The 24,307-nt window shown below is 42.1% G+C and overlaps 1 protein-coding gene across 8 annotated transcripts in view; it reads right to left on the bottom strand.

Moving 5' to 3' along the window:
• KMT2C (lysine methyltransferase 2C) overlaps positions 1-24,307 on the bottom strand; it is a 346,453-nt gene that overhangs the window by 123,320 nt on the left and 198,826 nt on the right. For all 8 annotated transcript variants that reach the window (XM_074985089.1, XM_074985087.1, XM_074985090.1 and 5 more), the window contains 4 exons: positions 22,477-22,591; positions 13,307-13,479; positions 11,887-12,050; positions 5,507-5,620 (listed from right to left, as the gene is read on the bottom strand). In XM_074985089.1, the coding sequence (XP_074841190.1) occupies positions 5,507-5,620; positions 11,887-12,050; positions 13,307-13,479; positions 22,477-22,591 (566 nt within the window). The remainder of the gene's footprint in view (positions 1-5,506; positions 5,621-11,886; positions 12,051-13,306; positions 13,480-22,476; positions 22,592-24,307) is intronic.

The following is a 24,307-nucleotide window of genomic DNA, read 5'->3' as shown; positions in this document are numbered from 1 at the left end:
TCAGCTAGTGTAAACTGCTGAGTTGGATGAAAACCTTTCCCAACCTACATGCCCAATAAAGCTCCCCACAGTATGCCACTTACGCTATGGACAGACTATGGAGAAATGATGTGAAAAGATATGCAAATTGTGCACCGCAATTTTCATAACTTTTTCTGCTTTTCTGTCAGGGAGACTTTTCTGAAATTTGGCCCATCTACACAGCACCAAATTTCAGAAAAACCTCCTCTGTTGGGTCATCCCTCCTTCCTTGTAGAATGAGGTTTACAGGGATTGAACACGTCCTCTTTTCCGGAAGTGGTCTCAGATGTGTATCATGGAAAAGAGCTGTAGTATAGCCATTGCCTTCGGGTAAGGATGAAAATGTGCTTATGGTGTGCAAAGGTGGCATAAAGAAAAATTTTTTTGTTGAATGCTTATGTAAGCATGAGACTACGCCATAATTTCTGAAGAATTTAAACCTATATTTTTATAAAGTCAGGCAAAACAACATATTTAGTCATCTCTTTTTTGCAATAGCATTACATTAAATGTTCATGGTTGCAATGTAGTACCACCAGTGGGATTCCTTGCCTCAAACCCTTTTTCCCCTCGCATGGCATTTCTCATTGGTATTATCGCTACAAAATTTGAATATCCTCCCGCTGAAATATGACCTATTTTCTAAATTCTTAAGGACCTGTTGCAGTTTCACTTGATCCTTTATTATGTTTGCAATTCCTCTTAATTGGTATCAAAACCAAATTTGATTATTTCATCTTCCAAGTAATCTGTGAAGCCATTAAATAGCACTAAAACCAAAAGATGTACACTTGACATCTAAACCAATTTTGATCATGCTGTCTACCTCCACTTTCAGTTAAACAAACAGTTTTGTGTTCATACGAACATGTCTTCATTAACATAACAATCTTGAGGGGGCAGTGGATGGGGACACAGGCACCTACCTTGTCCAGCTCCATGGTGGGGGAAAATGCTCCATGCTGTTCTGCATGCTACAGGAAAGTGTCTCTGCCAGCACCACCCCTGGACTCTCTCACTGACTGCAATGCAGCCAATGGGAACAATGCTGGCACGGAGCATGTCCCTGTAGCTCAGGAGCTGCCTCCCTCCTGCCAAGCAGACCCCACAAGCCAGATCCAGCCACATCTTGCCTGGATCAGGCTTGCAATGGGTCAGGGGCTCGCTCCCCTCCCATAGTGGTCTGAGCTGGCCAGTGCTGACACTCCAGCCATGGCACCCCCTGTATGTCAGAAGCACCAGCAGTATCTCACACTCCTGCTGGGAGGTGGGAGAGGGGCTGAATCCCAAGCCTCCTGGGCCACAGCCAGGCAACTCATAGGCTGGATCCAATCTGTTGCCAGCAGGTTTCCCAACCCTGATTTAAATAAATGGCAGAGAAAGTACACTCATAAAGATGCAGATGATTCCAAGCTGGTAGGGAATGCATGTGCTTTGGAAGATAGGATTAAAATTCAAAATGATCTGGACAAACTAGAGAAATAGTCTGAAATAAACAGGAGGACTTTCAATATGGACAAGTGCAAAGTACTTCACTGAGGAAGAACAATCAATTGCACACATACAAAATGGGAAGTGTCTGCCTAAGGAGAACTGTGGAAAGGGATTTAGAGGTTATAGTGATTTACAAGCTAAATGTGTACTATGTGGCAAACACCACAGACATCATTCTGGGATGTACTAACAAATGTTGTAAATAAAACACAAGAAGTAATTTTTCCACTCTACTCTGCACTGCTCTGGTAAGGTCTCAACTGAAATACTGTATCCAGTTCTAGATGCCACATTTCTGGAAAGATGTGGACAAACTGGAGCAAGTCCAGAACAGAGCAATAAAAATGATTATATGATAAAACACATGACCTATAAGGTAAAATATAACTAACTAACTAACTGAACAAAACAAAACAAAACAAAACTCTGATTTATTTAGTTTGGAGAAAACTAAGGGAGGACATAACAGTTTTCAAGTACATAAACATTGTTACAAAGAGAAGGGCAAAACTTGTGCTTGTTAACCTTTGAGTTTAGAACCAAAAGCAATGAGTTTAAATTGCAGCAAGGAATGTGCACTTTGGACATTAGGAAAAAATTCCTGTCAGAGTAGTAAAGCACTAGAACAAATTGCCTAGAGAGATTCTGGAATCTCCTTCATGGAAGGCTTTTTTACAATAAGCTGTACCATCTCACCTGTTAGGATTGGTCTAGTTACTACTCAGTCCTGCTTTGAATACAGAGGACCAGACTAAGAGATATACTGAGGTCCCTTCTAGTCCTAAAGTGTTATGATTTTTCAAAGAAATAATCTGACAAGTTTATTGATTATATTATTCAGTGAAGAAAATTCAGCTAGTGTCCTATCCAAGTGTGCTGGAACAAAATAAAACATACAGACAACCTGAAGGTTTAGGCTTTGAACAACTTCTGAATTAACAGATGACCAAGGGCCTTCAGAAGGGCGAGATGAGGATCAGACGGCTAGCAGAGGAGAAGCGAGCACACAGAAAGCACACTAAGGACTTGCCAGACACCCACCACATCTGCAAGAGATGCAACAAGGACTGTCACTCTCGTGTGGGTCTTCATAGTCACAGAAGACGCTGTAAATGAAGTCCTTAATTGAAACTATAAAGGGCGCGATCCATAGTCTATGCAGACTGAAGGATGCCTACTACTAATCACCTCATACTGAAGGCAACAGTGATTTTGAGTAGAAGCCATCCTACTTTTTGGCTAATACTTCATAATATCTTGATTGACTTTTCTTTCCTATTTTTTACGAAATTTTAAACAACTAACCAACAACTAACCAACAGACTTATTGTAAAACACTAAAGCTGTCAGATGCTCTGAAGTGCTATTAAAAAGACATAAAAATGGAACCACGAAAGGTATTGTAAAAACTTAAGGGTATGAACTTGATGCTTAATCCTTGACATGGTTTACAGGCGAAACACGTAGGCTGACTAACCTATATCTGTCTGTCGCGTGAAAAATCCAAACACAAGAGTGTAGCTATGCCAACCTGACCCACAGCATACATGCAGCAAAGTGAAGAGTGAATGGCCGTCACTTTAGCTATCATTGTTCAAGCAGGTGGTGGTGTTCCTACACCAACAGAAAAGTCTTTCTAGTGGCACAGGCTGCACTACGGGGCTACACTAGCATAGCTAAGATACTGTGGCAATGCCTGTGTAGTCCCTTTGGTGTGTAGACCTGTCCCTCTGTGTTAGGTGCTACAATTTTTCAAGTGCCAAAATTTTGTTAGTTCTCCAGTTCTGTGCAACAGCATGTGCCAATATTCTAAGTAGAGAATATGTGGAAGACATCTGATTCTGGAAAAAAAATTACTTACTGTATTTAGAATATGAAATGTTTTCATAAGAATTTCCCCTACTACTCTATATTTTGAAAACTAACATGAAGAAGTCTTTTGAGGTTCAATCTTCCATGCAGTAAACAGATATCAAATAGACGATTACTTCTTTCTTGAATTCAGGAAGAAAGCGTATAAGGCTACAAGATTTTGGACTGGGTGGCTCATTTGCTAGTGGTCTACCTTTCTATAAGGAACACTCGAATTCTCAACGTTCCAGTTGTAAAGGGCAGGTAGTTCTGACAGAGTTGCACATTTTGCCAGCAGCAAAAAATGACTCATTAATCTAAAGCACTGACCTCTAAGCCATATTAATAAATATGTATGCTACGTCTATGATGCTTTCTTTTTGAAGATGTCAAAGTGCTTTAAATCAGGGTGAGCTGGTTTCCAGTAAGGGAAGTCATTGGCAATTTTTGAAGGGCAATCCAGCCCCACTTGATGCTTACAAGGAAAATGGAGTGAACTGAGTGTAAAGCTGGAAAAAATTACTTGTATTATTGTCATGAGATAATTTTTATGAAGTTAGAACATCTATTTTAAAAATCCATTTAAATTTTGAAAAAAAAAAAAAAGAAATCATCACATTAGGTCATGTGGTTGTATGATTAAATCTATGTAGGAAGGATTCTAAAGGCATTCACCCCTTGGATATGTGTCCCAAAACACACAAGAGAAACTTCAGCCACTCATCCGGTTGTGTACTACTATTAACACAGGAGACTGAGGGAAAGCATAAATGGAGCCATTCCGCTGGGATTGGAGGCCCACAGATGGCTGATTAGACCCATCTGATACACCTGGGTAAAACCCCACTTAGCTTAATGGGCTGTCACCTATAAAAGCAAAAGCAGGAAATGGAAAGGGAGAGCTCTGGTACCTCCCAGAGGCTGGAGCTACTGCTGGGAAATGATCCCAGAAACAAAATGGACAGAAGGGAGACTGTATGAACTTCTATCATGACAAAGGCTCAGAAGCAAGATCCAGGAACTTCTGGGTTGAAGAACTTACAGAGGTGAGAGACTGACTTAAAAAACAAAACAAAAAAACAATAGCAGACCTTGCTGAAAATTACCTTGCTCAGGCTTTGTGAAAAGGTTCCAGACAGAATTCCCCTGTGAATGGTACAGGCACAAAAAGAGTAAACCTAGGACAAGCTGGAAGTGGGGACAAAAGGTCCCAATTCTTCAGAAAAGGCCTGTCCAAACATGGGTTTTTAGATCTGAGACTCCTCCATACAGAAGGTCCATGGATGAAATACTCTAATGGAGAACCAACAGCAGATGAAGAATGAAAGGAACAGTCAGTTCCAGGAAGCACTCCTGGACTTCCAGAAGCACATGCAGAAAGCTCAACTGGTCAGGCATGAGCAGAATAGACAATTTCAAGTAGAAGTGGCCAACTTGTTCTCACAGAAGCGGTGAGAAGAGGGCAACAGTCACAGAGGGAAGGCCTGCCCTGGAGCTTCAGCCAGTCTCACCTTGACCAAGATGGGCAGCAGGGCTATTCAGGCACCTAATGAACATCTCTGAGCTTGTAACCACCACAGCTAGCTGAAAAATGAGTTCCTGGGAGAAACAAATGGACCCATAACTCACTGGTGAGGCCCAAGCAGCATACTGGGACCTGGCTCAGCAACAGCAAGCCTGTGTCCAGCTGGAAGAAGGGTTATATGACTTCATAATTCTTTGCAGACTTGTACAGAAAATTCTGAAACTGCAATTCTATGGCAACAAATAAAACTGTACTTTTCTCTATATCCCACAAATATACAACCATACTAGTTTGGTTAGCTTCTATTTCAGGAAATATCCACTCCCAGTAAACAGATTCATATTTTTCCCCATATAAAATGTTTTGTAGATATAGTTTATATAACTTTACCCTTGTCCTAATCAAAATAATCTTTCAAACAACAAAACATAGTTGATACAGTCAATGAAGAATTCTGGCGATGGAAACTATATGTCATTTGACTCTGCAAAAGCCAGGGAATCTTCCTATTGGTGTTTATGTAACTCTTTGAACACTTAGTGATCATTAACTGAAAGCAAATGTACACAGTATAGACATTGCTATTTCATCTGGTTGTCAAGTTCTCATTCTTACCATCTGTGACACATCCAACAGCTGATTCTTGATCAAGACCATCATCAGGAACTGTTTTTTCCTGAAATGCCACACCCTCTGCATCATCTCCAATCTCCATTTCATTTGTACAAGCTTAAGAAAAAGCAAAGTATTTATCAATTTTGACATGGTGTTTATTGTATTACTTTAGCACCACTGTTTTCTGTCATTCCTTGACCTTTTGGTTGAACAACATGGTATTTAACTATATGCTCTGAGCTCAGGCAAATCAGGACAACAAGAAAATGTGGTAGAATTTATAGTTTTCCCTAAAGAGCTTGTCTGAACGTGGAGTTATTCAGGAAAAGCTATAACTCACCTAATATATGGAATAACTTTAGGTATGGTCATTTATTCTGGAATAAGAGTGCCCTGTCCCTCTTTAATTTAATCCCACCTAAAGCTACACCTACACTACAGAGCGGAATAGTCCCTGAATGTAGACAGTGTTCACCAATGGAAGGAGTCTTCTTCTGTATACGAACACCACCTCCTACCTTAACAGAAAGCCTCTTCTGTTGGCATAATTGGATCTAAAATGTGGCTTTAATCGGCAGAGCTATTTTGATAAGGGGTGGAATTTTTTTTTTTTTTTTTAACACCCACGACTGACACAGCTCTAAGGGTTTAAATTTCAAGTACAGGGAAAGCCTAGATGGTTTAATCTTCAAGGTACAAGGCGCTCTTTAAGTGTGTTCACATGTGGAAGTATTCAGGAATCTATACAGCACTATAAATGCATTCCCAACCTTAATCCAAATTAATTTTTTAGTACAGATGAGCCCCATAAGCCTAATTCTAACTAATGCTACACCTGCTTTCTCAATAGTTCTCAGTGTCTCTGAACCAGGAGTACATGTACCCTTGGGGGTACACTGAGGTCTGTGAGGGGATACATCATTTCATCTAAATATTTGCTGAGTTTTACAACAGGCTACATAAAATACACTGGTAATGTCTGTACAATCTAAAAGTTCATCCAGACAATGACCTGTTCTACTACTTCATATGCCTTATGCTGAAATGTAAGTACAATATTTCTATTCCAATTCATTTATTAGAAAATAAAATGGTAGAAACTCAGCAAGTTTTCAGTAGTAGTTTTGTGTTATATTTTTGCATGTTTTTTCTATGTAAGTCGTTTTTAAGTGAGGTGTAACTTGGCGGTATGCAGAACAAATCTGACTCCTGAAATGGGCACAGTAATCTGGACAGGGTGAATAGCACTTGTTTCAGGACCTTTGATTACCTTAGGACCATATTTCTCAACCAGTGGTATGTGGGCCCTTGGGGGTACACAAGAGAAGTATGTGGGCACTTACACTTTTTTCTTTTTTTTTTTTTTTAAGCACATATACTATCAGTTGGAACACGGAACATCCGAACGCAAATAATGAAGGTTGGGAGAGCGTTATGGGAAGGTTTGGATATGGAGTGAGAAACGAATGAAGTGAGAAACTACTAGAGTTTCTACAGAGCACAAGATGGTGATCTGCAACACGAGATTCCAACAAAAGGACTGTAGGAAGTGGACATGGCGACTGAACAATGGGAAATCCAAGAACATGATAGATATGATTTTGATAAGAAGAAGTTGGGCAACAATAGCACAACATTTCTGAACTTTCCAAACAGCAGATATAGACTTTGATCACAGTCTAGTGATTGCAAACATCTACATAAAAGTCAAGAGAAAGTATAAGACACAGTTTAAGAAAAGAGGAGATATGGCGAGGCTAGGTGAGGAAGAAATAGGGAATGTGTACAGAGCAGTGCTTGAAGAGAAGATTAGAAATGAGGCCACAGAGAAAGACCTAGATCGGAGAGTCGAAGGGATAGCCAGAAAGATAGAAGAGGCAACCAAGCAGACTGTTCCAGAAGAAAAGATCAATAAGAAGTGGATTAGGCAGGAGATAGTGAAGTTGGTTCAAGAGAAGAGAGCACTTAAGATCAGAAGGGATGTTTCTGAGAGGACAGAACAGCAATATAGAGTGAAATGCAATGAGGTAAGGAAAGCGACCAGAAAGGATAAGGTGAAATGGTTAGAGGAGCAGTGTGACGATTTAGAGAGGTATTACAGTGAATGTAAGACCAGGGAGGCGTATAAAATGATTATGAATATTAACAAAGTGGCAGCCGAAGCAGACTGCAATCAAAGATGAGAATGAAGAGGTGTTCATGAACAAGGAGAAGATTGTGCAGCGATGGACAAGATATTGCACCGATCTACACAGAGCACAGTTGGACCCGAGTGTCTGAGACACACTGATCGAAGAACTGGAGGAGATATCTCCTATAAACACTGAGAGCGAGACCAATATTTTGAAGGAGGAAGTAGAAAGACCAGTGAAACAACTAAACAACAACTAGAGCCCTGGAAATAAGATGACAGGAGAGATGATTAAATATGGCGGAGAAAGTATGATGCAGGAAGTACACTAACTACGTAATATAGGATGGAAAGAAGGGAAGACATCTAAGGAATGGACAATATCTGTGCTAGTGACAATATGCAAGAAAGGAAGTGCAAGAACTACAGAACGATAGCCCTAACAAGTCATTTAGGCAAGGTGCTCATGATGATTCTGACAGAGAGACTACGACTGCAGACGGGAAAGAGGAGTTCAGGAAAGACAAATACCATAAAGCAGATATTGGCACTAAGATTGATAGTGGAGAAAGCTCAATAAAAGAACAAGTATATATACACACTTGCTTCATCAATTTTCAGAAGGCAATTGACAATATAGGTCAGCAAGTGACTCGGGCAGTGTTTGAGTCGTATAGAGTGGATAGCAGACTGATACGGTTGTTGAAGGATATCAACGACAATGCAGAGGCAGCGGTGAGAACATGCAGAGAGTTGGGAAGTTAGTTCAGAATGAGTAGAGGTGAGATCCAATATTGCCAAATATCTTCATCATGCATCCAGAGAGCGCGACGGACAAGACCAAGGAAGAGGTAGAAGGGATATCTGTCCACAGGATAAAAATTAACAACTTGAGGTTCGCAGATGATATCGTTATCATTGAAGAAGATGAGAAGCTAGCAGAAACGATGCAGGTGCTAAACAAGGAAGAGAAGTGGTACAGTGATTATGAACATTGATAAAACAGAAACAATGGTATTTAGAGAAAAGGAAATAGAAACAAAGATCTAAGTGTAGACAGAATTGAACTAGAGAACAGAGAAGTTCACGTACCTAGGGAGCAACATAACGTACGATCTAGACTGTAAGAAGGAAATAGCAACCAGAATAGTGAAAACAAGAGTGAGTTTGAAGGCGATGGATACAATCTGGAAAAGCAAAGCAATCAGCTTAAGAAGGAAGCTGAGTATCTTGAAAATGTGCGTATGGATGTGAGACATGGGTGATAACAAAAGACCCAAAGAGAAGAATATTGGCGTTTGAAAGGAATTGTTACAGAAAGATCCGGAGAACATGATGGATGCAGAAGGTCATTATTTATGCAGAACATCATCAATGAGGAATTATATAGGAAGACACAATTGAAATAGAAACTACTGCAGAAGATTATACAATGCAAGTTACAGTGATTTGGGCATACTTGCAGAATGAACCACCAGCAAAAAAAACTAGACCCTGGTATTGGGCATAATGGATGGTCTGAATAGGAGAGGCAGACCCCACAGAGAATGGGTAGATGATATAGTAGATTGGTGCTGAGCTAGCCTACAAACAATAAGCCACTCTGCACTGGATAGGGAAAGACAGAAGGAAATAGCGAGCAAGCGAGAGATCAGTCACCAACAGGCAGTGAGCCCATGGATGTAGATGATGATTTAAAAAAACAAAAAGATGGAGAAACACCGCTTTACACCACCCTGCCAAGGAAAAGGGACTGTAAAATGAGTGCAAGTCAAATTTTGTAAACATAATTTACACTTGCTTTAAAATCCCTTTCTACTTCCAGAGCCATATAAAAAAGATTTGGTGCAAATGAGAAGCAGGCCCTGAGATCCCAAACCCTATAAATCGTGAGTGTCCAACCTTTTGGCTTGCCTGGGCCACACTGAGTGAAGAGGAATTGTCTTGGGCCACACATAAAATATATAATATAGTTAAGGTATATAAATCACATAATGTTAAAAGTTTACGATCTTGTGGGGCCGTATTACTAGCTGTCCAGGGCCGCATGCGGCCCGTGGGCCGCGGGTTGGACACGCCTGCTATAAATAATGTGTATTGCAGAATCATGGCTGAAAATATTTATAAAAATGAGTAACACAAGGACACTGTAGACTTGTGACATAGTGAAGAGGCTCTATCGTACACCAATGTTCAGAACACTGACCTTTCAGCTTACTCTCCTGACACACTGGAAGCTAAATTTTCCCCTTGAAGCATGGATATCAGTTCAGCTGAAAAAAGTTGCATGGAGAAAGCCATGCTCATTGAGTTAATATACTATCAATTGGGCTAAACACATTATAGTTCACAGCTACCAGAAGCCTACTTTGTTTTCCCCTAAAAGCCTTTATACCTAATAAAATTCATTAAAACGCAGTTGGCAAAGTAGTGGACAGGGAAAACAAAGCATTATGCTAGTAACTCCAGTTTCAAAAGAACTGATTATCAGATAATATTAGTGTAAAAAAGCAAAACAACCACGCTTTTCGTTCAGGAATATCTCTTTAAAGTTCAAAAGCCATAAATTATCAGTTGATGCTACTTTTAGCACCTAAAAATCACTCTCAGAGACTATGCCAACATTAGAGTGATATTTTAATTTCAATTTAAGGAACCTATCATTTAGATTGGCTCCAAATCTGGGTTTAATGCACAGAAGTGATCTCTTGGGCATAAGACGCTACATGACTACATTCCTATAATAGCTTCAGATTTTCACTAGTTGTTGAGATGACAGCCCAGTTCTTCCGTGGGGAAAATACATACCTCAGGGTGCGTCTACACGAGGAACTAGCTTCGAAGTTAGGCACTACTTTGAATTAGCCAGCAGAGCGTCTACACACATTTTCCCTTACTTCCAAGTTAACTTGAAACAGGGAGCTGAACTTTGAAGTCCTTACTCCATTCCCGGGAATGGAGTAGTGACCTACTTTGAAGTAGGGTGCGTACAGATGCTCAGCTTTGAAGTAGGCAACTTCAAGGTTATTTCTGTAGTGTAGACACAGCCTCAGTGTTTTATCTGGCTGAAAACATAACAAAAGTAGTATTTTCAACTTTGAGCATTCAAATAAAAGCTTCCATTTACTCAGCAGCATTTTCACTTTAAGGTTGGAAGGCTTTTAGGATTAGTTGTGTGTGTTAGCTCAGACTTTCCCCATATGACCCAAACATAGCATTTGAAAGTTCAATAACCAAAGTAGCTTTCAAGATAGAAGTGACCTTTTGCTAACCCACTGTACATGTTCATTCCTAACCTCTGCCATCCATTTACCTTCTGTCACTGTCCCTCTACAAGATCAAATTTTTATTATCCCCTGCTATTCATCAAAGGCATATAAACACGAACAAAGCCAACATCAAAGATGCTTGTTTACACAATGGACTAGCCTGCACAACTAGGAGAATTACACTTGATTTTTCTGGTGGTTCAACATTTTCCCCCTCACCAATGAAGAAACAGTTTCCTGACATGTAGATTCCTTGCACTTATTCTTCCTATTTCTTCTAAAAGAAGCTCACAACTCATGGATGGCAAGATTTCAAAAGGTGTTATGTTGGCTGATGCTGTTAAGACAGTGTAAGATTTCACTAGTGCCCTCTCCTAATGATGGTGTTTTTTCTAAAATGTCTAGCCAGCTGCTCTAACTTTAAACACCAATTGTATTTCTCCCATAAGACAACACAGGCATGAGCAGAATGAGGAATGTCTCCTTATGCGTATGTCAATGTGACGTATTCAATTCCTTTCTTGTTCCAATTTAGCTAGATAGCATGTCTAGTGGACAGAGCACCAGCTTATAACTTGGGCTGACCTGGGCTCTACTCTCAGATCTGTCAATGACCTACTATTTAAACCTACAGAAAGCACTTCACGTGTAACTTGTTTCCCCTCTCATCTCAGGGATTGTCTCCCGTGTAAATATTTTGTTTTGACTTGAACCCATTATAATGATAAAATAAATTTCATTGTATGTTGTATGATGATTTAATTAAATACATCTTAGCCAGTGCTTTTTTTTGTGCTGGTACTTGCAGGTACTGAGTATTGGCATCTTGGCAGCCCAGCCATGGCTTTTGCTGGAAGTGGGGAGTAGGAAGCTGGCTGAGTACCGGCTCTTCTTCTTTTTTTTTTAAACAAACAAAAAAGGCACTGAGCTTAACCATAACTAACTGTGATACACTCACACTTTAAGAAAGAAAACTTTACCTGTCATACTTCCAGATTCAGGAATAAGTCCAGAAGTCTGCATTAGATCACATGGCTGGGTCTGAGCCACTTCTTCAACTTGTTTACAAACAGTACAGATGTAATCTTTTAACTGAGAGTCCAATTCATTACCTGAAGGTTTGTCACATTCTATATGAATCCACCTGAATAGATTATGAAAGTTACATATTCATATCATTATCATTTTATGCATGTATAAAAACAAAATATTCTCAGAGCATGCACAGGTGCATGAATGCATGCACACACACAAAATGAAAGCATAAACCAGTGAGGGGCAACCTAGATTAGTGAGTAAGCTGCATGAATGTCCTTTGTTCATCTCAGTGGGCCACAAGATTGTTGTAACCAAGACAATCTCCTAGGATAGTATAGATTTCCTAACTGCACTTGCATACCTCGAATTTGTGGGGTGTGCCAAACGAACCACAGCAACTCTTCAATTGGACACAGAGTGAGCAGATGGCTCTCTCAATGTTCTGTGCAAACAGCATGCATCTCACTTCATATGCCCTTCCTTGAAATGTGTTACTTTTATAATACTGGTGGAAGAAAAACTATGCAGACAAAAACGAGCAGCATCAGGCCCCCCGTACATGGGCAACAAAATGTTTTGTGGTCCACACACAGAACCCCTATGGGCTTGAGGTTGCCCGCTAATAGTCTAAGACAATGTCTTCAGGGGCAACTTTGACTAAATATACTTTATACTTTGACATATTTAGAGAGTAAGTCCTACAAAATGTGATCCTTACTCAACTTAGAATTACTACTGCTTTGGAGAAAGGAAAAAATATTCAAAGAAGCTTTCAATACAACAAGCATAGAAGAAATTTAAATATCAGTACGAACTTTGTTTAAAGCCAACCATGTATCTGTAATATTTTTCTAAATGAACATCAGTATAAAGATTTCCCCCATTTTACCCCGCCATTACTGAGCTAACAGCATGGGTATAACTGGATGCAGAAGGCCTATTCTCTAGGCTCTCCAATAGTAGACAAATACAGATAATTCTTTTCTGATATACCATTACTATTTTCATGAAAATCAAAATTTTAATAATAAAAAGAATGTAAAGTGAGTGCTCATGAAAGTCATCACATTCACAGCCCAGGTCAGCTCTATTCTTCAGCTTACCCACAAAATAAATGCAACATCAGAAACAGAAGGGCAAGTTTCTTTATTGTGACCCAATTTTTAGTATAGGAGAGGACAGTTTATAGACCATGCCTACTTGCTGAAAATACAAAAAAAGCTTCCCATTTATTGATCACTGTGGCAATGGTTTAGGATGACACTTGTCTGTTAAGTGATGTGAAATGGATGAACTAATTTCAAATAGGCCACCAAACATATTATTATTATTTAAGGGGTTGTAGTAAATTTGGCTTCTTACCTTTTGCATATATGACAGTGCAACAAGTCTTTCTGCAAGTCTGGGTGGCATAATTTTTCACAAAAAGGACAAGGGAGGTTGTCTTGCTGTTGGTAACAACTATCACATATTAGGCAGTTGTGGTGCCACTGACAACTGGTTCGTGTGCCACACTCAGCACACACTCTGCAGTTCTGGAGACCAGGGAAAACAAGGATTTAGTCTGTTAATTATGATGCTACACCACAGGATCAAACTGTCACTGACTGACATTTTCTGCTCTGATTAAAATCTTGTGTGTGCGTGCATGTAAATTACACAAGATCAGTCATCCTTGATCTGGAAGTCTTCTATCCACAGAACATGGAAAGCCTGGAAATAGCAGGAAAAATTTCCTTGCACTGCACTCTCATCTGAGACAGACACATTTTTGGTGAGTGGATACCTTAGACTCTAATCCCATTCAAACGTCAGCTTCTTTTTGAGACTACCATCAATAGGATCAATTAATACCAATTATGGTGGTGCTTTTGTGATTCTGACATCTATATAATGAAAATTACATTCAAACTCAACGAGAAGTCCTGTGGCACCTTACAAACTAACAGATATTTTGGAGCACAAGCTTTCATGGGCAAAGACCTGCTTATGATCCAACATATCTGTTAGTCTGTAAGGTGCCACAGGACTTCTTGCTGTTTTTGCAGATACAAACTAACATGGCTACCCCACTGATATTAGAACTCAATTCATTTCACAAAGGTCATCAAATAAAATCCTATAAAATCTGTCTTCAGTCTATATTGTATTTATAACTTCAGAATCAACAGTTATCACCTTTCAACAGCACCCATAACCATTCAATTACTGCTTATTTTCTATTTATGATAACATAATGGGTAAGGCCAGCTGCATCCTCCAAGGTAAAAGAGGGCCCTGTGCAGCTGAATTGGTGTTATTTTACTGAACAAGGAGTGGCAGGACACAGAGAGCCCTTCACCTAACTTTGTGGCAAAGACTAGAGCATCACACAAGCCCTTTCAAGAGCAAAGGATGCAATCAAACACGAGCAGAAGCAGGGAATCAATATGGATCATGCCCCTTCCACCTCCTACACAGGGCGTTGCTTACATGCCTCTATGGGCTGATTCAGCCACTGAACTGATGTAGTCATCAAGGAGCAGCTATGGTACCACACCACAACCAATGATAGATCTCCTGGAGAGATTGCTTGGTTGGGATTCCTGGCCTGTGTTCTATGCAGGTGGTCAGACTAGATAATCATTATGGTCCCTTCTTATAAGTTAGGCATATTAATTTGACAGATATAAAGAGCATGTTATAGCAGCAGGGACACCATTTCTGGAGTTAATGCCCAGATGTATTCTTCAGCATGTCGATTTACCATTTCCCACATGAAGTGTATGGGGCATGAGGTAAAACAAGACCCTCTCAGAGAAGACTGTGACCCCAGCAGATACCCCAAAATCTACCAGGTTTGGTGTGCACACTCACTGCCTGTTCTGTCTTAAGGGCATTCCCATGCTCCCCAAGAAGAAACTGTCTGAGGAAAGCTCAAAAAAGGAAACAATGGGCTGTTCCTCCCCTCATTCATTCCTTGAGTTTTTTATTTTATTTTATTTTGCATCACGGACAATTCTAGCCAAGATTAATGAAACTTTAGTTTGTTTTGCAGCAGTATCATTATACATATTTTAAAATATATATGCTTAACTCCTTACTGATATTTTACACAGTTCTGATAGCATAACTGCAAGCCTATATCTGAGAGTTAGACAGCTCCAACTACTCTAACTCACAGGGAAATGTGATAAGTACACACCACAGATCAAGTTCCAAAAACTGTCCATACTTCAAATCACATTTATGTCAGGCAAGAGATTATAATCAAGCATCAGTTTAGTAGACATCCAATTTTTAAAATGTTGCTGTGAAAAAGAAAGGCAAGCACTCAAGACACTAAAATACTTGAAATGTTTTTAACTAAAATGATTTCTTCATGAATGGCTGTTGTTAAAAGGTCTTTTCCTTAAAATATCTTCCTCCTAAAGATGTAGCAACGCTATAGATAGGCAGAACTGCTGTGGTTAAAGCTGAGGCTACTGAGCCCATGACACGGATCGCAAAAGTGTATCTACACCATTGGAATATCAAAGACAGGGGAGTTACTCACCTTGTTCAGTAATGAGGGTTCTTTGAGATGTGGCCCCCCTGTGGGTGCTCCACTCTGGGTGTCGGTGCATCCTCACACTGGCACTCAGATATTCTTCTATAGCTGTGGTTTCCCACACATGTGCAGTAGCGCCTCCTTGAGCTATCTGGCATATGTGCAGCATGGACCCCTCTATTGCTTCTCTACTCTAGCAAATAGAGCAGGACACACCAAAGCAGGAGAAGAAGGGAGAAAAGTGGAGCACCCCCAGCGTGACACATCTCAAAGAACCATCATTACTGCACAAAGTGAATAACTCCCCCTTCTTCTTCAACTGGCGTCCCCGTGGGTGCTCCACTCTGGGTGACTATAAAAGCAGTAGTCACACTTTCGAGGTTGATTTGGAGCCCAGTAACGATTACAGGCAACAGAACTACTTAACCCACTTGAATGGAGAAAACAGTGGAAGAAAACATGCTGTGTAAGCATGTTGCTGCAAGAACATGTCGCTGCACTGCATATGTCCATGTGGGGTATATTCTTGAGAAAGGCGCGGCGGAAGACACAGCTAAGGTAGAATGGGCGGTGACAGCACCTAGAAGCTCTCTTTGGTGAAGTGTATGGCAAGTGTGGATATAGGTGGAGATCCACTTAGTCACTGATATGAAACGGACAGGCCCTTGGATCGCTCTGTGGATAAGAAGACCCTAGGAGATTTGTGCCAAGGCTTCATGCAATCAATGTAGAAGGCCACTGCTTGACAAATGTCCAGAGTGGGCCAGGCTGCACATGCGGGATCAAAGTGTGGCTTTGGGAAGAATGCGGGTAAGTGGATAGATTCACTGATGTGAAATGGAGAGGGAACCTTCGGGAGAAACTTAGGATGAGTGATTCAATCCTTGGTACACACCATATAAGGAAGTTCAGCCATGAAAGCGGCAAGTGCCCCAACCTTTCTGACCGATGTGATGGTGACTAAAAGTGAGAACTTCATTGACAGATGGAGACAGGAACACATGGCCAGGAACTCAAAGGGCAGCTTCATAGACAGTTGAGTACATGGTTAATGTCCTAGATCGAGGTCGGAGGACGTAGTGATGGGAAAGTGTTTTACAGAGCCGTCAGAAAATGTTTGGTGATGGGATGTGTGAGGAAGGAGATCCCATCCTCCACTTGGTGAAACGCCACCAATGCCACAGCATACACCCAGAAAGTACTGACGGCTAGGCCCGACTCATGTAGGTGCAGCAGGCAGTTGAGAACAGGAAGGGGCGTGGTGTAAGAAGGAATGGGATGCACCCAACTACTGAGAGACCTGTGTCCACTTGTAAAGGTAGGACTTGCATGTGGACTCCTGTCTGCTGTTAACAATAACCCTTTTTACCCCCTCAGAGCATGTGATTTCAGCATTCTGGAATCATGTAATTGGAAATACACACATACCTCCTAGAAGTGGAAGGGACCTCGGGAGGTCATCTAGTCAGTGCTCTGCCCTTTTTTTGGCAGGACCAAGCATCACCCCTGACATCTGTTTGCCCCAATCCCTAAATGGCCTCCTCTAGGATTGAGCTCACAACCCTGGGTTTAGCAAGACAATGCTCAAACCACTAAGCTATCCCCCTCTCCCCACTTATTTATTTATTTATTTGCCCCAAACTCCTAAATGGCCTCTTCAAGGATTGAGCTCACAACCGTGGGTTTAGCAGGCTAATGCTCAAGCCACTGAGCTATCATGAAGGAGCCACATATTGATCAATGTGAAGGCTGTGGCTGAAGTCCTGAGACAGTAGGTTGCAGTAAGAAGGAAAGGGATGTGAAGTTGCCACTGACATCTGGTACAAGTATGGATACCAAGTTTGTCTTGGCCTCGCTGGGGCTATCAGGATAAGGTGAGCCTGACCCAATCTAACCTTGACCAGAAGCTTGTGAATCAAGGGAAGGGGAAGAAATGCGCAGACAAGTGGCACATCCCATTTGATAGAGAAGGTCTCCCTGAAAGAGTGTCTCCCCAGACTTGCTCTGGAGCAATAATGGTGACATTTTCTGTTAACTTGGGTCACAAACAGGTCTGTGCATGGTTGGCCCCAAAGCTGGAACACATGATTGAGGGCCAGCGTGTTGATTTCCCACTCACGGTGATTGCTGAATGAGCAGCTGAGGCAGTCCGCAGTCATGTTCAGTACCCACGGAGATATGTGGCCACCAGAGTAATGCAGTGCTGAAGGCACCAAGTCCACAGTTTTATGGCCTCTGCGCATAGATATGGGGACCGGACCTTGCCCTGATGGTTGATATAATACATACAGGTAGTGTTGTCAGTGAGGCTGTTGACTGAACTGTGTGTGAGGTGCTGTTGGACATGCCAGCAGGCATAGTGGGCTGCTCTGAGTTCCAGAAGGTTTATGTGGAGCACTTGCTCGGTAAAGGACTATTTGCCCTGGACCATATAAGAACCCAAATGGGCCCTGCATCCTGTAAGGGAGGCATAAATAGTAAGGGTAATAGATAAGGACAGCTGGTAGAATGGCATCCCTGTGAGAATGTTGTGTGGACACGTCCACTACTGAAGGGAGGCGAGAAAGCATAGCGATATGGCCAAGGTTTTGGACAGTGCGTCCCTGCCCAGGGCACAGCATGTGGTAAGACGGGACTGAAGTCACTGCATGTGAATTCTGGCCAGCTCGACCTCATGTGGTAGCAGCCATCTGATCCAGCAGCTTGAGGCAAATACACACCATGACGGCGGGAGAGAGTCGCACCACCAGGATAAGACTAGGCAGGATCTGGACTCTTTGAAGCAAGAGAGTGGCCCTAGTGGTGATAGTGTTTATGTGAGCTCCAAAGACCTCTAGGGACTGCGTGGGTTGAACTGTGGATTTCTCATAGTTTGTATGTAGTTTAGCAGGAGGTCTGTGGCAACTGTCACCATACAAAGGGTCCAGGAACAATGGTCCTTTTACAAGACAATCGTCCATATAAGGGAAGATGATGACCCCATAACAACTCAGGTGGACAGTCACGACCACCAAAGTTTTGGAGAGTACCCTTCTTGCAGTGGAGAGCCCAAATAGGAGGATCTGGTACTGATAACGGTGGGATCCCACTGTAGAGCGAAGGAAACTCCTGTGCGCCGGGTCAGTAGTAATGTGGAAATAGGCACCTTGTAGGTTGAGAGCTGAGAGCCAGTCATTTCTGTCCAGTTCCAGAATGATGGTAGGGAGAATTATCATCTGGAACCACTGATATAGAATCTATTTGTTGAGCCTCCTGAGGCTGAGGATGGACCTCCATCCCATTTTTCTTCTGGGTCAGAAAGTACATGGATTAAAACCCCCTGCCCTGAAACGCTGTGGGGACTGGATTGACAGCACCCAGACAGAGGAGGTGCTGTATCTCTTGCTTGAGGAGATGCTCATGAAAAGGGTCCCTGAAGAGGGACAGGGTAGAGGGGCATGGGGAAGGGTAAGGGAAATGGGAGAGAGTCCCCCTGGGTCACTAGCTGCAGGACCCACTTGTCCAAAGTAATGGCGGCCCAGTGGCGGAAAAAAGGGCGGAGGTGGTGGTGGAATGGATGGCACCCATACTGTGCAATGGCTGGAGCAGAAAGATCTCTCAGGCTCCCAGCCACGCCCTCAGAACTGCTGCTTAGGATGTTGAGGGTGGGATGCCGTGGGCTGTTGGTGTGATTTCCAATGAGGTCTTTGCTGCTGGGATCTGTGCCATTGACAAGGTTCGAAGAGTTGCAGTTGCGGTTGAAATTTCTCCCGTGGTCTCCGATAAGGACAGTACTGGGCCTGCTTGAATGGGGGGTGTACATCCTCAGCATACGCAGAGTGGTGCAAGAATCCTTCACAGAGTAAAGGACCTCGTCCATCTCCTCTGCTAACAGATGAATTTTGTCGAAGGGAAGGTCCTCCACCTTCTACTGCAGATCCCTGGGGACCCCCAAGGGCTGGAGCCATGATGAGTGCCTCATGACTATGGTGGAAGCTGTGACCCTAGCTGTCATGTCCACCACATTCATCACAGACTGAATGCTGTGCAGGAGATCACGTGCCCTTTGTGGATTACATTCATGAGGGATGGGCACTGCTGTTTGGGCAAGGTAGGAACCAACTTCCGCAGTCTGGAGTAGTTTAGGTGGTCATAGCTGGCGAGCATGGCCACGTAGTTTCCCGCCTTCAGAAACACTGTTCCAGAGGAATAAAGGTTGTGTCCCATGTCATCCCACTTCTTACTCATTCTGTCCTGAAGAGTGGACTGAAAGGATTTGGTTTTATTGCAGGGAGGATCCACCACTAACAAATCTGGCTAAGGAGGGGTAAACAGAAACTGTATCCTTAGAAGCAGCAAAGTATCAGTTATCAGCCCTCTTGTTAGTGGCAGGAATGGATGCTGGCATCTGCCAGATGATGTTGGTAGGGTCCATAATGGCCTCATCCATGGGCATCGCAATTTTTGAGGAACAGGGAGGCTGCAGGGTGCAGAGATGTCTCTATTTTTTAATTAGCACCTCCTGCAGTTCCCATTCCTGGGCCTGAGCCACCCACCGAAACAGCTCCTGGAAAGCTGGTGAGTCATCTGTAGAGGGAGGTGAAATCAAAAGGACTGTTCCCTCGTGAATACAAGGAGTGGTGCAGCGGGGATCTATTCTCACCCTCTGAAAAAGCATCCTCAGCCCCAGGGTGCTGTGATGGTTGATACCTTGCTGATGTGGTGGGCTGTGGTGACATGGGGTAGTCCCTGGAAAACATGGACACTGCCAGCAGAGCATGGGAGTCGGGCAACTGCACCTGCCAAGGTGACCATTGAGAAACTGGTTCTTGTGGTGTGCAAAACAGGGTGGGGGTGGCTGTTGGTCAGCCATGGTAGGAGGTATGTCTTCCCAGTTGGAGTGCATGGGGCTGGAGTACTGTGATGAGAGGACACACCTGTGATTGGAACCACCACCTCCCGGGGTAGGCAGTTTGGCTCCCAAGCTGTGTGAGAACCCTGAGCATCTACATGAACATGGGGATGTGGGCAGCCCTGGGTATACATGGTATAGCAAGCAAGGAGGTCCTGGGGATGGTGCCATATGCGTTGTTGGTGGAGAGTCTTCACGGCGCTGTTTAGATGATGTGTTGCGCTCCAGTGCTGGGGCTTCAGCAACCTGGGTGCTGCATGAAAGTGGGGTAGAACTGTGGCCCTGGACTTGCATGGTGTTGAGTCCAGTGCCTCATGCGAGCAGCACAAAGACTTGGAACAGTGCTGCTTGCGCTCCAGGCATGGCACCAAGGGCAGGGTCTCGCTTTTTGAGGCCCTCAAATGCTCGGGGTAGAGGCACCAAATGTTGGCACTTAGCTCCGAGCGCACCCTCTTCAGCTGGCTGTGACAGTACCAGGGATATCACAGCAGTTTTTTCAACTGGCATGGCCCATGAGGATGGCACTGGAGGCTAGGAACATGCTGGAGAAGGGCCTGCCTTTGCGGATGGAATGCTGACCAAGGTAGAAGGGCACACAGAGTCTGTACCCTTTGTCTCCCATGACAGTTTCTCGGCGGAGGGCTGCTTCAGGGCCAGAGGCTGGAGGGACTTTTTGTACAGATAAGTCTTGAGCCTGTTGGCTTGGACTCTCCTGGTCCTCACCATGAGGCTGACCCAGTGATGCAGGACTGGGTTTAGTGACCCTCATCCAAGCACTTGATGCAGGAGGAGCTACTGCACACGCATGGTGTGGAAAACCATGGTTATAGAAGAATCTTCAACCACCAGTGCAAGGATGCACCAACACCCAGAGAGGAGCACCCAGGGGGACAGTACTTGAAGAACAAACATGATTGATATTAGTGCAATGATGTGTCTGTTGCTCACTGAACCAACACGGAACAGCCACATTCTGTTTGTCAGCATAATCTAAAGCATGGGTGTCCAACCTTTTGGAGTGCCTGGGCCGCATTGAGTGAAGAGGAATTGTCTTGGGCCGCATACAAAATATAGTTAATGTATATAAATCACATAATAATGTTAAAAGTTTACGATCTTGTGGGGCCACATTACTAGCTGTCCAGGGCCGCATGCGGCCCGCCAGCTGGACACGCCTGATCTAAAGGAACAGATATAAGATGGGAAATCAAAATCTCTGGAGTTCTAATCTCAGATCTGCACTGTTTGTGGACCTGGGCAACTTCCTTCAGGTTTGCACCTCAATCTTCTAAACTGTAAAATAGAAGTAAACACACAGACACTGTCTACAGTACTTGCCTTACACATGTGATAATAAAACTTGTATTCAAAATGCTGTTCAAACACTAGGTCATAAAAAAACTAAATATGGTTAAAGATTTCTTATTCAGATTTTGCATACATTGGGAACATCTTATCTACAGAAGTTTAATTTTAAAGATGCAACATATTTTTATCAATATGCTGTTTTTTCTCTAGCTGCCCCCCCTCCCTTTTTTTAAAAAAAAAACAAACAAGTAAATAAGCTCTAGGCTTCCAGCAAGCTGACTGGCTGGCAACAATTCTTTACAGTAGTGTAAGCTTCTGGCTTAGAGGCAACACATTCTTCACTCAAAAGATGAATAAAATAAATCATGCAATACTGGAGTAAAAAATTAAAAAGATTATGCGAGATGTCTCTGTGAAATGGAGTTTCAAGCAAACCTAAAAACCACATTTTTAGTTAGACTCCCATATTTACAGTCACTAGAAAATATCTAAAAAATAATTTATGATATCCAGTATCACATGTATGAAATTCTCAAGGATTAAAGAGGCTAGAGTGTTGTCTTAACGTTACACTCATTTGCACATCTATACGGATTTAAAAACAAACAAATACTTTCTTCCCCGTCTATTTAGGGCTTGAATTTTGTCAGTTTTACTAACTTCAAAAAACCACCTTAGTCCACAAATAATCACTCTGATCTGAAAAGCAATAAATATGGAATAAGGTCATACTTCACATGAGCAACGATATCAAAGTTTGGCCACACATGCAATCAAAAAGTTCTTAAAATTTGTTCAACTTACTTTGCATTTCCAGCCATTTGTAGGTACAGAGTCCATAACCGGTTGCAGACAAAAAGTATGGTACCCTTTGTCACATGTATCGCACACCAGCATCTTGTTATCTTCCCCAGAATGCCTAAGAAATATGTCAATGACGACATTTAAAAACAAAGGCCATTTAAAACCAATCAGACTGAAAAAACAAAACAAAAAAATCCACTTCTTAGAAAGTATTCTATGAGCAAAACCAGGATAGTTGGGCACAGAACTCCTTTTGCATCCAAGTTTCAAATAATAGCTGTCTAAAGGCAGGCACTTAAATCTACAATAAAGAAACTAAAAGTTGTCTTTATTCAAAACTGCCAAACACTGAACACTCCAATGAATTCTGGAAATCAGCATTTTTTATTTAGATGGCTATACATGCATCTGAGACATAATTTTTGGCACTATATTTGAAAGCTTAAGGAAAATTTAGTTCAAAATTAACATCTTTAGAGATAATTCCATCCAGGGGAATCAGCTCCACATTTGAAACATTCCACCTTGTTTGTGTGCCTGGAAAGCCTATGTAATTCTTCCTCCTTCTCAAAATACACCATTCAGTGATATTTTTTTCAAAAAAGAAAAGGTTGGCCTATTCAGTCTGTCAATAAGCCTATAATGCTAGAACTATATATATGAAAATGTGTAAAAATAATTAAGGAAGAAGATTCCAAATCTAGTTCTCTTAGCGCAGGAGTGAGCAAAGCTCAGTGTGTACGTGTATGAAATTTCAAGATGATTGCCTATGTGTTAGGTCGATCCATCTCTTTAAAATGTTGAAATGTTACTGTTTTTATAGATGTGTATTCACATTTATATACCGACTAATAATACTTTACATTCTACATACTTATTTTCTTACATGTGCCCATTTTTTAAAATATATGTTTATATTAAACATAACCTAAATTTCCATTGTTTTGGATTACATTAGCCAGGTGGTGGTGGTGGAGTGTCCTGCCAATTGCAGGAATGAAAAGTTGGGTCTGACGTAAAAAGTTTGCTCACCCCTATCTTAGGGTATGTCTACACAGCAGTTATTTCAAAATAACAGCCCTTATTTTGCAATAACTTTCCTGGCATCTATACAACAACTGCTATTTTGAAATAATTTCTCTACAGTGGTTGGCTTATTTCAAAGTAAGTAAACCTCACTGCAGCCATGTCTACACTAGCCCCCTCTTAATGAGGGATTTCATAAGATGCTGAAGCACTGCCATGAATATGCAGTGCCTCATTAAAATAATAGCAGCCACGCACGATTCGAAAGTGCCACTTTCAAAACGCATGCCACCTGTGTAGCCTGGGGCCTTTCAAAAGGACCCCTGATTTTGAAAGCCTTTTCTTCCCATTTTGTTTTGGGAAGAAGGATGCCAGCAGTACAGAGGCCATGTGGCATAAGGGACTGGCAACACAGGGGGACTTAGACGGCAGAGGCATATCCACACGGCCTCTGTACTGCCAGCACCCCCCTGCCAACAGCAAAATCTTGCACTGCTATGCTAATTAGCTTCATGAGTTTGCAAATGATCCTCCATTTGCAATTTCTTGAACTGTCATTAGCATAGGGTTGCCGGCAGCAGCGCTGTGCTAATGGGCCATGTAGATGTGGCCATTAAATCTTATGATAATAATTTTACAGGCATATTCCAGGCTCATTGTGAACCCCCATAAAAAGACTATTTCATTGTTTCAGATGGCTGTTTTATCACCGTTTGCTCTTGACTTGTCATCACCTTCAAGTTCCTAAAGCAAGCCACAAATTCATTTTAGCAATGACTCATCAGCTCACTCCTTCTACAAATTA

The sequence above is a fragment of the Carettochelys insculpta genome, chromosome 2 (assembly GCF_033958435.1).
Source record: "Carettochelys insculpta isolate YL-2023 chromosome 2, ASM3395843v1, whole genome shotgun sequence".
Taxonomy (NCBI): domain Eukaryota; kingdom Metazoa; phylum Chordata; order Testudines; family Carettochelyidae; genus Carettochelys; species Carettochelys insculpta.
This window is presented reverse-complemented; position numbering and strand designations above follow the sequence as displayed.